At 50.1% G+C, this 16183-nt stretch overlaps 1 protein-coding gene across 1 annotated transcript in view; it reads right to left on the reverse strand.

The window, feature by feature from the left end:
• Window positions 1-268: 268 nt before the first annotated feature.
• TIMM8B (translocase of inner mitochondrial membrane 8 homolog B) overlaps window positions 269-16183 on the reverse strand; it is a 37740-nt gene continuing 21825 nt past the window's right edge. The window contains exon 2 of the mRNA XM_085645702.1: window positions 269-815. Coding sequence (XP_085501828.1) covers window positions 648-815 — 168 coding nt within the window. The 3' untranslated portion in view covers window positions 269-647. The remainder of the gene's footprint in view (window positions 816-16183) is intronic.

Consider the following 16183-nt stretch of genomic DNA (forward strand, 5'->3'; position numbering starts at 1 on the left):
ACCCCCCTCTTTATTTGCCCTGGAGCGAAACAGTGATTTTTGGTCAGTATTTCTGCCCTCCTTTTTATATAGCATTTTTCCTCTTATTACAATCATACTTTCTGGAGGGCAATCATTCCAAGTCAAAACTGCCTCCGATGTCTTCTGTCTCAAGGCCACTTTTTACAGGTGAGACCAGCTACCTAGAAACGTGTGGAAAACATTCTGAAGGGTCCACGATTGCCACAATGCAACCTAACATGGGCAAGAAAGAAGGCAGTATTCAGGATGGTGGAGAGCAGGAGGATCTTGCTTTAATAAGTTAACACAAGCTTTAGTTCTTTTCTCATAGACTAACCAAATTGCAACAGCTTGAAACATGAAAACCCTGTTTTACAGAAATATGGAATAACAAGGGTGTTGTAAAAACTTTCGAGAGAGCTTTTCAGGAAATCACGCTGCATGACACACGAGGAGCGGACAGAAACAAAAGGTAGCTTTGCTTGTAGATCAGAGGTTTCATTTGGTGTTTATACTTAATTCTTTTGAATTAACAATAACATTTAATATTTAACACTTTGAAGCGAGTAGTTTTGACAGTACGAAGAAAAATAACATTTCTAAAACGGTCTATATTTGTAGCACCGATCTCTTCAATATGTCACGTGTTAATGAGTCCCTTTCTGTACAATTTGGGCAAAGCGATTTGTAATTGAGAGTGTTGTATCAATGAATCGGTCCACACAGTTGTTCAAGCACGTTTCTGTCCTGGAGTCCAACTTCGAGCCTGGTTTCTCTACGCATTTGTCCCAGCAAACATCCATGAAGTTATGAACCTGTATGTAAAAAATAAAAAAATAAAAAACAAAATTACAGTATAAACAATGTTCTAACAGGTAAAGTAGTAGTAGTAGTACTAGGGGAACACTTTAGGAAGTAAAACAATCAATCAGTTTCATCAGTCATGCTATTAATTACAACCAGTGGGAATTTTCACCATTTAAGTCTCAAAACTTAGGTGCCCTAAAATGCGTCTGCACTACTACTTCTTGATGATTTACAGGCTACAACCAGATCCACATGTAATGCACCTTTCTTTCTGTAAAATATGCAGACTGTAAAAAAAAAAAAGTCTCTTCTTCCAAAACACGACTTCTAATGCATTTGGGTTCGACATTCAGGCCTTACTTAGGGTGCTTTCCATGGCTGGTGTTGCATTAGTGCCACTGACCTCTCGAAGGCACATGGACCAAGCTACTAATTAATTCCCAGCGCTGCCAGCCTTTTGTATGAGATTTTGATTTGCAGCCCTTCCCTAAGAAGATATCCCCCATGTGACAGTCTGCCTTGGCTCAAACAGCCTTTGAGATACTTACATGACTTCCCCCGCCCCAATGGCTTTTCTCTTCAGAGAGCGTCAGTCTAACATAATGGAATTTATTGGCATGAAAAGTATTGCTAACCTAAATAAACAGGGCACAAATAATGTTTTCCTAGCACCTGGTGTTATACTGCAACATAAAGACCGATATAAATACTATACATAACAAATGCTTAAGCTTTCATTACACTTTTCCCATAAAAGGTATCTAGACTGAATGTGTGTCCTTTTTTCTAGGTATGTATCAACGAAGACTTTTTTTTTTTTGTCAAAAGTATGTTTATTGGCATTTCGTAAAAAATAGACAATGTCTGCTATACAACAACAGGAGTATCCGTGCCATAGGATACATTACACACTGTCACAAGGAAAAGCAATGCGGAGTATGCATGCCCGGACATCTCTATGCCACTCTGTGAAAATAAAACAAGCTATAGTGACCAGTACAGTTTCAAACAGTCCATAGGCATAGTATGAGACGTATACCAAAATAAGTTCTCACAGTCTGTTTTATCGTGACAAGTTTACACACCACCCTTCCAACCGGGAAGGGACTCCCAAGGGGAAAATAACAGTCCAAATGATGGAACCAAAATTCACCCAAAGCCCTCCCCCACCCACTAACAGGGAATGTGGTGGTGATACTATGTATGAAAGCCAAGTGAACTACTGGGCATAAATGTAGTGTATTGAGTTTGAAAGAAATGCATGTCCCTGATTGACGGAGGCCTCACCGCCAATGGTAGACCCCTAGTAAGGAAGGCGACTAATGGTCCCCACTTATATTCAAAGCTTTTATAATCGTCGCGGAAACTTTCCGCCATTCTTTCCAGACAGAGGAGTTTCCATAGTCACGCATGCCACACAGAGGGAAGGGGCTGTCCTCTTCTTCCAGGCTGCTGTGATCGTCACTTTTGCCGCACCTATATAAGTCCAGATGATAGTCTTGTCGGCCTTGGTCTGGTGTTCTAAGGAGGGATCCCGAATGCCCAGAAGAAGTCCTTACAGGGTAGTCTGTACGGGATATCCCAACAGTGTTTTGATTTGTGCCAAGATTTCCTCCCAAAATGGACGTATAGTGGGACAAGCCCACCATACATTTTGGAAATCACCCAACAGCCCACAACCCCTCCAGCATCTGTCAGTCGTGTGCGGTAAGAATTGCTTGAGTTTAGCGAGGTGGAGGTACCAGTCCATCAGAGTTTTTAAATTTGCTTTCCTAAGCTCTAGGGAGTGATTGAATGTTGATATATCGGACCAGAGTGCCGTCCATTCCCTTTCATGAATATCTCGCTGCAACACCCTCTCCCACAGGGACGTGTATCTCGGCTGAGCCGAGTGTGTGGTGGAGAGCAGATAATTATAGAGGAAAGAGATCACCCCTATCATGGAGCCCACTGTTCTCACATACTTCTATAGCCCTGTTTTCCCCTCGTGGCATTGTCCCATATGTGGGGAGCGAGTGCCCAAAGTCTAAGTTGAAGGTAATGAAAGTGTTCTTCTGGTGGTGAATGCAATTCCCTTCTACAATTATCAAAAGTGAGGATTTCATAGTTGTGGAATAAGTGATCAAGCATGAGGCAGCCTCCCTGTGGTGTACGTGAGAGTAGAATGTGTAAGCTCTAGTCTGTGGGTACAAGGCACGTCAGGCATCCCGAAGACCTAGGTCGTGGAGTCTCCGTTAGGTGCCAGTTTCCGATCTGTGTGAGTGAGTGCTGTTTAAGTCAGATTGCCAAGTGAGATTAAAAGCCCCCATTAAAATCGTTGGCCCTTCTGCAAAGTGATCTATTTTGTCTAGCAAGGAGTTGAGAAAGCTTGTTTGGCCTATATTAGACGCATACATGGCAATAAAGATGCATAGCGTGCCCCGCAGTGTACCCTTACCCCGAACCATCCTGCCCTCATCTGATTGGACATCCAGAGATTGGAATTGGGTCGCAAATGTGAAAGAGGAGTGCCACTCCCCAGTGCTTAGTATGCACTGACGATCTATAGATAAGTGGATACATTTTGTGTTTAAGCCTTAATTCATCAGCTCTCTGGAGATGTGTCTCTTGGAGTGCCACAATGTCAAAGTGGTGGTCTGTGAGGTACTTCCCCGCCTTTTGCCTCTTCTGCGGGGAGTTTAGGCCCCGAACATTCCACGAGACTATGGCAATTACCATCTTACAGAGTGGGACCCTCTCCCCCAGACCCGTCATAGCGTGCCTGTGCTGCAGAAAGCTCGGAAACCTTATTGTCATGTGCGTACTGTAATGGACCTGCATCTGCCATAGTGCCCATATGTAGGAGAGTAGGGTCTGCTATCCTATGGTCACCCCAAATTTTTTGCTTTTTGCTTCACTGGTTTTTGACATATTGAGGCTGTGGGCCTGCTAATCAGACCCCCAGCCTGCTGTTCTCTCTAACTAAATTGACACTATGCACCCTAGGTGCATAGCCAATTGGAAGTAGATCACCCTGTGAGCCCCTGTACCAGTGTACACTAGGTACCCAGGGCATTGGTGTATCTAAGGCCTGCCAGGGGCTGAAGCATGTATTATGCCACCCCAGGCTTGGCCTAACAAATTTGACACAACTGGCTGATCACTCAGCTGGGGTAAGTTGGTGTAACCACCTCTTACTTAGGTGTAGAATACCTATACCTAACCTTAAATGGGACACATGTTAACCTATAAGTCACTCCTATGGCAGGCCTTGACAATCCTGAAGGCAGAGTGCTTGGTTCCATGTGAGATGGTGCTCTGGCATGAGCTGAGCCTGTCTGCAGTGGTCGGAACAACTTCCTTCTACCGTTTCCAGATATCGTCATACCATATACTCTTAAGTGCATTCTGAACCTCGCGGTTAAAAGCTATCTTTGGTTTGGCTTTATCAAAACATGTTGAGTAAGGTGTCATACGAATTGGAATACTAACCCCTCGCCAATTCTGGCGACAGGGTTAGCATTCCACCCTTCTAGAGGGACACGACATGTACAGTACCTGAAACCCGGGTAAAATCAGACATAGCCTCAGCTCCACAAAATGGATGCTGCCACCACAGACACAAGTCTGCCCTCCTGCTGCTGGGAGTCCTTCCAGCTTGGGAGACGTGGACAAAGGGTTTCCTGCCAGGGGAGGTGCGAGCACCACCCCAGACAGGATTTTGTGTATTGGTCAGGTAGGGCTTGAAAGGAATCAGACATGCCTGAGGCTCACAAGGAGCCTCGGTGCTTATGCCAGTTCAAACCGGTCCTGGGGCACACCAGCCCCGGACCTGGGGCGAGCTGGACAAAGGATTGGGGGTGTAACCACCCCCCTTCCTGGTCCCACCCTTAGGGAGGGACCTAGCAGGTAGTCCGGCCCCTAGAATCCACTTAAAGGTAGGAGCTGTGTCCTAAGACTTCAGACATCCTGGAATCAACTTAACCACAAGAAGAAGACGGGAACTTCGACGCTCTGTTGCACAGAGGACTGAAGGAAATCTCCCCTATGGTCAGGGAGTGACCATCTTGCTAACGCAAGCACCAACCAGCTATTCAACGTCTGCTTTGCCGCAGCCTCCTGCCGGAGCCCGAGCCCAGAGCCCGACAAGACCTGGACCTCCAGACCTCTCACCGCCCGATCCACAGTCCCTGCAAAGAAGGAACCCGTGGAGGCACCGAGACACGTGGAGCCAGCCATCTTGGAAGACCGACGACAAGCTGCAAGCGCAACGACAGAGGCTCCCTCCAAGTTGTGCTTTGGGTCCTGAGAAGCCCAACCACCGAGCAGCATCTGCACCAAAGGTGAGCCCTCCAGCATCTCCACGATCTGCGTGGGGCCCCTATGCACTTTGCATCTCGACGCGCCTGCCCGGTCCCTGGCCCGTTGGCTAGTGGCCATTTTGGCGACCTACTTTGAAATCAACGATGCTGGTCTGGTTGCTCCAGACTGGCCCTAGCTGCTCTCCAAAAGAGCAGCCCCTCTGACCTTGCTGGTCAGAACAATCAGCTTTCTTGCACTTCCACGACTCCTGCCTTTGCCAAGGCTTGTTTGCTTCTTTCGAGTCGCCGACAGCGAGAGCCTGCGTGGGACAGCTCGTGACTCGACTCCTGGACGTAGTCGACCTTCAGGGACCACGTGGCTGCGGAGACAAGCTACACCTAACCACGTGTTTGCACCCGACATCGCCTGGTACCCACCTGGTGCCACGCCGGTCACTGGCTAGTGACTGTGAACACTGTCCCCTCTGCTTTCAGGTCTTCTACAACTCCGATCCACTCTTGGATCCACCGCATCTCTTCTGGACCGACCGCCTGCAGCATCTTTGTCATCAGGCTCCATTGAATCGATAGAAGAAACCAGACGCACTTCGAGACCTATGCACCCGCTTCCTGTGGGTGAGGTAAAGGCGGCACTCCGGTGCCCAAGTGTAGAGAAACATCTCTAGTGTCTGTGTTTTGAATCTTGAGATCGTAGTCCACCCAGAAGATCCTTTCTGCAGTAACTTTTTAACTTTTACGCACCCATTGAAAACCTATGGGAGCCCGCGTGTGACTTTCCTCACTGCATACGCGACCCGTGGACCTCCTGGTCACTAACTGAAGTTAGCTCCTTGTAGGCCCAGCGATTCTAGAGGCCCTAGGACTTTTCCCTTTCCTGTTCGTGGTACTTATACCACTATTTTAGTATATGGTTTGAGTGGCCACCAGGGCCCATCCATATAAAGTGCAACTTCTGTATATTATAACGTTGTCTTGTTTAACGATTTGTGCTCCTGTGCTCATAAAGAGTCTAGGGGATACTTTGAGAAATAAATACAGATATATTTTGAATATATATCTGTGTGGTGTCCTTTCATTGGTATAAAGGGGGGTTACATTTGGTAAAACAGCCTGCTTAACACGCTTTAACGAGTTTAGCCTCAAAGACTGCTTAGCCTACGCTACCACTAGAGCAGCTAGTCCGAAAAGGTTGACTTACAACCACACCATAAGGGTTGCTTGGCATGGTACAAGGTGGTCACTTTAACTAGTGAACATCATATACCAGGCCAACTTCTCACACCATACATCGAGAATGTAAAAAATGCCACCATCAATCCCCCAACCCACCCCCAACCTGAAAGAAAGAAGAAAAAATAACCAACTCCCAACAACATCAACAAAAACAGATGTCGAGAAGATGGTACCCCGACCATACGTGAAATCACCTACTCGGATGGGTTGGTGGATGGAGTGACCAGAGTTCCCATCCACACCCGGTTCGTGGGGGCCTCTCAGTAGCTTAGGTTGCCGACTGCATCAGTCTCAGCTTCTGGGCAGCGGCGGAATTACCCAGTCCTGTAACCTTCCCGGAGAGGTAAATCTGCCTATAACCCACATTGCTTTGATAGGCCTCCCTAGACAGAGGACCAGAGATCACAGCTCGTGCAGGTGTGTGAGAGCAGGAGACTTGATCTAGTCCTCACTTATAGTTTCCTCGTGAGGGAGTGGACCATTTTGCCGAAGAAGAGCAGTTGCGGCTAGTCCCTTGTGAGGTGCCCGCTGCGGCTTTAGGTTCAGAGGCAGGGAGACCTAATAGGTTCAGACCTTTTTTAAGATCGGTTATGTGACGCTGTTTTATTATTGAATTCGAAGCTCAGACCAAAGGGATAAGTCCAACGATACCTAATTTTGTCATCCTGGAGTTTGGACGTGAGGGGCCGGAACTGCTGCCGCATCGCTAACGTTATGGGTGCCACATCTTGATAGATGCTACAGGTGTGCCTATGGAAGGAGATCGAGTTCTTTTTCCTAGCAGCTGATAGGACCGCCTCCTTCACCTTGTAGGAGTGGAATTTCACGAGCACATCTCTCGTGCGTCTATGTTCTCCGGCTGTTGGACCTCCGACCCTGTGCGCCCTCTCAAGCTTAATTTTAAGAACCTGTGGGCTGACTATTTCCGCAAAAAGGCCCTCCAGGAAGGCTTCTAAATCGGGCCCTTCTGCTCCCTTCTCCAGGTCACGGACCCGCAGGTTGTCTCTCCGTGCCCGGTTTTCCAGGTCCTCCGTTTTCAGTTGGGTTTGATGCAGTTGTTCCTCTAGAGCACGCACTGTGTCCTGTATGTTGGAGGTGCATTTGTCTCCCTCCTGGTTCTGTTCTTCCAACCAGTCGAACCCCAACAGAGTCCACATCCCGTTGCGTTCATTGAGGTCGCTTTTCAATAGGTCGATGGAGTCCTTAATATCTTGGCTAAGTTCCTTTTGTAGCTCCGCTTTGAAGTCGCGTAGGGAGAACATAAGGTCCTCTTTGGTGAGGGCCATGGCGTCAGTGCTGTCGTCGCGGCCTGTTGATAGGCATTTCTCCGCTGGGGCAAAGAAACGGGAGACCCCGGACATGGCTTTGGTCACCGTTTTCTTAGGCGGCATAGAGGCATTATGCGAGGCCTACGACAACCACGCGGCCGCCGCGTCAGAGTTCTGCTTCGTGGTCCCCCCTCAGGCGATCTCTATGTGCTTTCCGCGGCTCACCGCTCTTTGCTTCTCCGCTCTTCCGTTGATCTCCAGGGACTCCGAACGCTCCTCCCCCCACCGATGCGGGATCCGGGGATGCTCAGCTCTTCAAAACAGGGACCCAGGCTTCACATCTCCGGGCTGCAGGCACAGCTCCGCGCATCACCAGTCTCCACCACCATCAGACATGGCCATTAAGAGCGTCACCTCCTCCAGGCGGCCACCACCAGCCCAGGCTGCTCCACAGTGCTGTCACTCCCCCTTTCCCTGAAGTCCGTGGCAAGAGTGTGAGCGCTTCAGAGGATTCTTCGCTGGCAACACAGTCTCCACGGGCGAGTGCGACCGCTAAAATCGAGTGGACACGAGCTGGCCTCTCAAGCGCTAGACGGTGAACCAGGGCTCTTACAAGGTCTCCAAAGCCGTGCGTAGGCTCAAGGGTAAGCCTCAGGCGGCTCTCAGTGCAAGCTTTGCATGGACTCGAACACGTCCGTCGTACGCCATTTTAGAATCAGGCAGCAGCCATCACACCCTCACCGAGTGCGCTTGGGTGTCGTGGACTGCATGTACTGTGTAAGCGCAATCTTCCTTGCCCCTTTCAGCCTGTGAGGCAGCGTGCCCGGTGGAGCTGCTGAGTTAAACTCCTCATGCATCCAAGTACCACCCACATTCAGCCTACCTCAGCTGGCGGGCCACACCGGACGGTCAGTCTGAGCACTGCAGGCGTTAATTAGCTGCGCCTCCGTTCTCTTGCCTTGCACGGTGTTGCGTGATGGGGACCCGCTCCCACGCCAACTCCGGTCGTGCTGCAACCACTGAAAAAAAGGGGCGCCGATCCCACCGTGCGCCGCACCAGGTCGTAAGATGGCGGCCGCAGGCGCGAGCGGACCCAAGGGCGAGCCCGCGTCTCATCACAGCTGCCTCATGTCGGAGACTTGTCCTTCGTTCTGGGACTCCGCGGACGCCCTAGATGTGGGACCGTCTCCCTCCTCTCATTGCCGCTGCTCCGCTGCCGTTTTGCGGCTGGAATCTCCCCTAAACACTGGCGCGGACCGGATTACGTCCGATCAGCCATCTTGCCCGGCCACACCCCCCAGCGAAGACCTTTTGATATTACCTAAAATATACATATAATACTCTACATTATACAGCCTCTCTGCCAGCCCTTGCCGTCCATTGGCCTGTTACTGTTGTGTCGGTCAAATTTTTCTGCCGCCTGCTAACACATTTAGTATGGGGCGAATAAAATGATTGCAGTCACTCGCGGTCAAATCAGCCAGTGTCCATTCTACTATATCAGAAAAATAAGTTCCCTTACCTCAAGAGGCTGCTGTGGAAAAGTGTGCCTTTTGAAACCAAATAATGTTTGCTTTTGGCGATTTTTTTTTCATGTTGGGGATGGTCCAAACATCTTCCCAAATAATGAATGATTACAAAAAGCAATGACAAAAAAAAAAAGAACCCAAGCACTGCAAAACCAAAAGGATGGCAGTCAGTGCTTGACATAGTGGCTGTGCCAATACTGGTTTCACACAAAAGGGGGGATAAGAAAGTACCCAAGGTTTGTCAATTCCACTGGAGAGAACTGAGAAAATAGCCCAAATATATCAAAATGGTGCATCTTGTTTTGGAAAAACGTGCTGTGCAATAAAGTAGGTTTTCGTTTCAAGAACAGCATCAACAAAAGGTTTGCTGTGTCAAGATCAACCTCTTTCTAGCTTTTGGAGCGCTGGGAGAGTGGTTAAGAAAACAAATTAACAGTATATTTTTTTCTTTTGTGGTTTTTGCCTACTTGCAGTTTGCGATTGACACAAGTGTGAATCCATTTGCGAACTCAGAAAACTACACATTTCTCAAAAGGATTAAAATAAATCTAAATTCAGAAAAAAGATTTTTGTGTATGTTTCTCATTGTTTTCCCGAATTAAAGTAAGTAGGAAAAATAGAAATACATAACAAGGTTTTCTTCTTTAACATAAATTAATATGCTGTTATGTCGGTCAGACACTTTCAGTCGCAGGTGTACAAAATGTTTGTTGGCTGTCTGAAATCACTCGATAGCCAGAGGCATTAACTGAGCTGCAGCAAATAATTGTTCATTGTCTACAGACTGCGCATCAATTAAAAAAAAAAAAAAAAAATCAAAAGAATGAACAAGCATTTGCACAGCCAATATGTTTTGCATTTTGAACCTATTTGCCTTGCTAATGCAGTTTGCCCATACTCTGCAGCATAGGCAAGGGGGGGGGGGGGGGGGGATTTGAAGCTTAACTATTACATGTACGTCTACAGAATAACAGAGGTGCCATTTTCATATTTATTTTTTTCTATTTGCCTAATCAATTCATGGGTGCCACTTGGATCATGTGCCAGGAACAAAAACACATGCAAATTGTTTTGGTAACAGTGCCGGAAAGTATGAGTAAGGCATTTATTTTCCTCACAAATAGATATAGAAGCAAGAGGAAAAACATTTTTGGAAAGAGGGGGGTTGGCCTGCATCAAACATTTTATTTGAGACAGCAGTATTTGCAAAATGTTCAAGTCAGTGTTGCTTGAAACTCAGAGTATCATGTGTGTGTCTAAACGAGAGGGAGGGGGAACAAGTCAAACCGGAGCAAGCTAACTACAGGGGGAAGCACTGACGACGGGAAGCATAGACAACGGGGTAAGAACAAAACAAAAAATATATACCTTAATAGGAGTGCAAGCAAATGAAAGACGCCAATAAAGATAACAATCTGTACTTAGTACATGCTCCATCGAAGAACTGAGCAAATGAGGAGGAAGTGACACCTGCACGTGCGGGCCAGTGAGTGAGGAGTCAGGAAATAAGTGACTTTGAAGCCAAACAATAGTAGGAAATGGGTGGGGTCCAAGCTCCTTTTTGAAGTTGTAACTTTTTTTGTCTTTTTTTTTTTTTTTTTAAACAGAGAATAGACTTGCAAGGACAGCACATTTGCTGTCCAGGTGAGACCAAGTGAGGAGTGAAATCTGGGGCACATAGACATTTCAAACGGGGGAAGAACAGCTGGTGGCACTAAGGAACAAGCATTTGCAATGCAACAGGTCTCGCATTTACGCGAGATTTTGCTATTAGCATTGTAAATGGCAATGCTTTTTATTTAGGTTTTGGTTTTTTAAAACATAAATAAGAGACATTATCATTTACAAAGCCAATAGCTTAAACTGGCGTAAATGCGAGACCTATTGCTTTGCAAATGCTTGTTTATTATGTAACACCTCGTCTGGGGTAGTAGGCGCTATATAAATGCAGATTTACATCTATCATGTAACAGTAGAGCAGATCCCCCAAAAAACGCAAAGCCTAGGGTAGAGTGTCCCAGCTGTCCTCTGTTTACCATGTCCCAAACATCAGGGCCTGCTGTTCTTTATTCTGCCTGCCCATGAAGCAAGCACACTGGGTCAAGGAGTACATCAAGAATTGAGAGAATGGCAATCCTGAATTTCAGACTGGAAGCACCTACATTCCCTCTAGTGTCTAAAGGCCATCCACAGAACAGCGGTCCCTGTACCAAAATCTCACCTATCCAATCTGGGGATCACCAGCTGGCTGCCTGGCCTGGGGGAGGTCAGGAGGGGAAGGGTTAACGCCCCCCTCCTCCTGCCAGCGAGGGACCCGGAGGGTAGGGTGGGGGATTAGCTGCCCTCTTTGGGTGCACAATAGGGCCTGGAGGAGGTTGCTGGGAGGGGACGGGATCCTCTTTGAGCGCTTCTCGCAGTAGAGAGTGTGGAGCACCCTGAACGAGACCCGACGCCTCAGACAGCACCCACTGCATCCAGGGGGCACCCTGGGTGCGACGAGAGCGGACACCCACGGGAGGGAGATGTCCAGGAGGAAGCAGCGGAAGCCCCAGCAGGTCATCTCTTGACTGCGAGACCTTCACCTGCTCCGAGAATGGTGAGTTGGGGGCAAAGCGCCGTGGGGGCACAGGAGGGGCGCCATGTGGGGAATGGGGGTGGAGAGGATGGGTGAAACAGCAGTGGAGGTACTGCTTACTATGGAAAAAGCCTTTGACACGCACTCCCCATCTGCCTCCCCACCCCACTAAATAAAATAAACAAGGTTGGAGTCCGCATCAGCTAAACATCCTTTGATTATGGGTACATCACTTAATCTCTACATGGCCAAAAAACATAGCAATTCGACCATGTTTATAGAACTGGTACTCACGTAAAGTGCTCCAATGCCTTAGGGTCGCGTTCGCAGTATGTAAAACTGGAGGAAAAAAAGAAATACGATGAGCAACAGGACGCCAAGAAGACCATCTACTCCTTGAAAGGCGAGGAACCAGGCCGTTTAAAAACATTACTCATTCAGGAGCATGTAAATATAAACCCGCCTTCCTGTGCGCTGATAGGTGAGCAGGCTGGCATTGCCTTCTGATACCTGCCAAGAGGGGATTAATCAGGAGTACGTGCGTGTGGGCCTTGCGACACCCTCCGCTCGCTGATGAGGCCGCGCCCGGCACAATGTTGTTTTACTGGGCCGGAGAAGGCAGCGGTCCCTGGCTCAACTGGGCTCACCCCCTGCGCACCGAGGACGGGCTCCTTAGGCCAGACAAGCCTCTGCCTGCAAGGGCCCAGTACTATGCTGTCGTGAAACCGGAGCTTGTGTGCTTAGCGACCGCTGGACAGAGCAAAACCAGGGGGTGCAGGGGGCTTAGACCCACTGCAGGTCCCCAAGACGCCGGGCCCTGGCGCTCCGAGAGGCCCCCTCCAGCCGGCAGCGGAACAACTCGAGGAGCCCCCTCCTGAGCGGCAGAAGGATGCACGGAGGATAAATGGTGGCCCCGGCGGAACCTCGGCACCTTCCTGCTCCTCCTGCTGCTGGCGCTGACCGAGCCGCTGCGACCAGGTGAGGATGGAGGGGCTGCTGAGAAACCCTGAGGTTGGGCTTTGGGGGGCACTGTGTGGAGGGGTGCATTACGACCCCCATTTCATATTGTATCAGAAGGAGCAGATCGGAAGAGAGATGATAGAGTAGGAGCAGGGGCGGGTTTGGACTCCATTGCCTCTGGTTCAAGCGAAAGGCGTCGCTCACCAGGGCTTGAGGACATCCCGAGCGGAGCGCGCGTGCACATTAAGAAAGTGAAAATGCATGAGCCTTGCGACGACGGAAGGGGGACAGGAGATGTGCACATCGCAAGTTAACTAGCACGTGTTCACGGGCGAGTTCACAATTGCAGTCCGTCCTGCGCGTGCACATCTCCTGTCTCCCTTCCGAAGCAAGTCAGTAACAATAGATCTCGCTAGCGACAGCGCTTTCGTGCTGCGTCGCTAGGCGAGACCTAAAAAGGAAAGGAAGAGAAAAGTGAAGGGTGATTGTGGTTTGAGAAGAATGGTAGAGAGGAACGGCTGATGAGAGAGCAGGAGTGATGGAAAAAGTGTAAAGTGAAGAATGAGATAGAAAACTGACTGGTGAGACTGAGGTGCAATGAAGGACTGTGTTTCAGAGGATGAGAGTAGATAAAACAGCTCAAGAGGAGAAACAGGATTAAAAGTGTGCTTAGCGGGGGGGAGGAGCCTAGCGCGCAACCAAGATGGCTGCGTAGGTGCGAGGCTCCCGAGGACCTCCGCAACCTCCTACGTTTATCCTGTCTTCATCCTGAATCGGTTGAGGGGACTGTGTCGGTGAACCTGAGCCGAGGTGGTACCCGTTTTCTGTTTTTGAATCGGACCCCGGGTGCCGTGATGAGCATCGACTGAAGTTTGCGGCCTGCTCCTCTCCTGACCCCGGACTTGAGTTTGGGGGTGATCCAGTGGAGAAGTGAATAACAACGGCGGGACGAGCCTGGCTAGCCGCGTACCCCACACTTTCACTTTCGCTTTTGAGTCCCCTTGCCGTCATCGCGAGTGGGATCACGGCGCTTCTTTGTGTGGTGGTTGCCTCGCTGGGGGATCCTGCCTGCCTGCGGGGACCTGCTCCGCCTTCCTGAGGTGAGCTCCGGGGTCCTCGGCCTCGATTGCTCGTTCTCCGCTGCATGACTCGTGGGAGTGCGAGATACAAGACGATGGCCACGAAGCAGGATGGAGATCGGCTGAAGGCCAAATCGACCCGGCGTGGCGCCGCACTTCAAGTCAACATCATGGATCGCTACACCCTACCAAAAGGTTCTCCCGGCGGGTCGCATAAGTCTTCCGAGTGCCCTCCGGATGCCCCGGATTTGCCGACGGATCTGACTTTGCAGGACGTCATGGGCGCCATAGCTGAGATGAAGACCTCGGTGGGTCAACAATTCGACACCCTGGCGCACAAACTCGACGCGGTCCTCATCGATGTCAACCTTATTAGAGCAGATCTATCCAAGACAAATGACCGGGTTGACTCTTTGGCCCATACCGCGTCGGGCCTCACGACTGAGGTGGCGGCCCTCCAGACGGAGGTGCGCCGGCTCCGGCAGGCCAGTGCGCTCACGGATCGGCGACTGGAGGACTACGAGAGCAGGGCCCGGAGGAATAACGTTCGCATTATCGGAGTGCCTGAGGGACTGGAGGATTCGGCGGCGGATCTCTTTGTGGAGGATCTGATTTCTACTCATCTCCAGCCCCGAGGACTGAGTAAATTCTTTGCGGTGGAAAGGGCCCATAGAGTTCCTGGCGGCAAGCCGAAGGTCGGAGCTCCCCCGCGGCCTCTCATTGCCCGTATCTTCAACTTTCGGGACAGGGATGCGATTCTACAAGCTTCCAGACTGCGGGGGCCGCTTAAGCTGGAGAACATGGAGGTGAACTTTTATCCTGATTTCACGCAGGCGGTCCAGAAGCAGAGACTGAGTTTCATGGGCGTCAAGCGGCGGCTTCGAGATATGAACATAAAATACGCAATGCTTTTCCTGGCCAGGCTGCGTGTGGAGTCTGATGGTCGCACTCACTTTTTTGACCGTCCTGAGACGGCCGGGGACTGGTTGGACACTTTGTCTGGGGGACATGATCGGGATGGGATGGGGGCAGCGGGAGGAGAGTGCCCACCGGACCGGGTATGAGGTATTGACACTGGGGCTCATTCCTGATGATGCCACTTTTCGGCCAAGCTCAGGGTTCCTTGACTGTTGTGTCTCGTTCCCCCTCCATTGGAGGTTGTGCGGTGTCTCGAGGGGGTTCTCTTTCCTCCTCTAGGGGGTCTTTGTAGTTTAGTTCACATAGGGGCGACAGGCACACTGCAAGTTGGGGGGGCTGTCTGGGCTCATGCAGGGGTGCAGGGAGGAGGGAGTTTTGTTTGGGATGTTGGGTTGGGGTTGGGTATTGTTTGTTTGTACCACAAGGCAGAAGTATTGTTGTGCTATATCTAAAGTGCTCTCTGGGGGGAGACTGATCGGTTTTGGCTGTGATGGGGGGTAGGGGACTGAGACTTCTGTCCTGGAATGTTAATGGATTGGGGGACAGGATAAAACGGGGGGTGGTCCTGCAGTTCTTAAAACGGATTTCACCTGATATTGTATTTCTGCAGGAAACACACCTTATTGGCAATTCCTTTCGTGCCATGAACAGGCGGGGCTATCGACTTGTAGCCCATTCGGGCTTCACCTCTGGTTCGAGGGGTGTGGGCATTATGGTTAAAACCTCGCTCCCGTTGGAGGTTGATGAGGTGCTCCATGATGATAGGGGACGGTATACGGCTCTAGTGGGCAGATTGGAGGGTAGTGATTGTTTTGGTTTCTGTTTATGTCCCGCCGGGGTTGCAGACGACTACTTTCGCTGATTTGGGGCGCCTTCTTCTTGGACTGCCGGAGGGGACTCTAGTGGTTGGGGGGGATTTTAACGCTGTAATTTCCGGAACTGAGGATCGTCACCCACCCAGGGATCTCCCCCGCGCCCAAGCTTGGTTGTCTGGCCTCTTGGATACCCTGGGACTGGTGGATTGTTGGCGGCTGAAACACCCTACGCAGGTACAATACACCTTTCATTCCGGGGCTCATGGCAGTCTTTCGAGGCTTGACTATGTTCTGATGCCAGCAGCACAGGCGGGGAGGGTTGGGGAGGTGCGGCATCTAGCTCGGGGTATTTCCGACCACTCCCTGCTCTTGTTGCACTTTGATATTGTCCCGAGTGGGGAAGGGAGGGTGGTCCCGATAAACCCCTGGTACCTGCGTAACCCCACAATCCGCGCAGATTTGGTTAAATCCCTTGAGCAATATTTTGGAGATAATGTGGGATCTGTGTCGTCTGCTGTTTCTCTGTGGGAGGCGTTCAAGACGGTAATCCGGGGGGAGGCCCTATCCCTCATTTCCCATTCCAGGAGGCGCGAGCTGGAGGAGGTGACCCGTATCGAATCTGAGATAACTGAGTTGGAGGGTGATCTGGATTGTGGTGTCACAGACGACAAACTGCATGCTCTCAGACTCAAACAGGC

Source organism: Triturus cristatus, chromosome 3_1, assembly GCF_964204655.1.
Source record: "Triturus cristatus chromosome 3_1, aTriCri1.1, whole genome shotgun sequence".
NCBI classification, from domain to species: domain Eukaryota; kingdom Metazoa; phylum Chordata; class Amphibia; order Caudata; family Salamandridae; genus Triturus; species Triturus cristatus.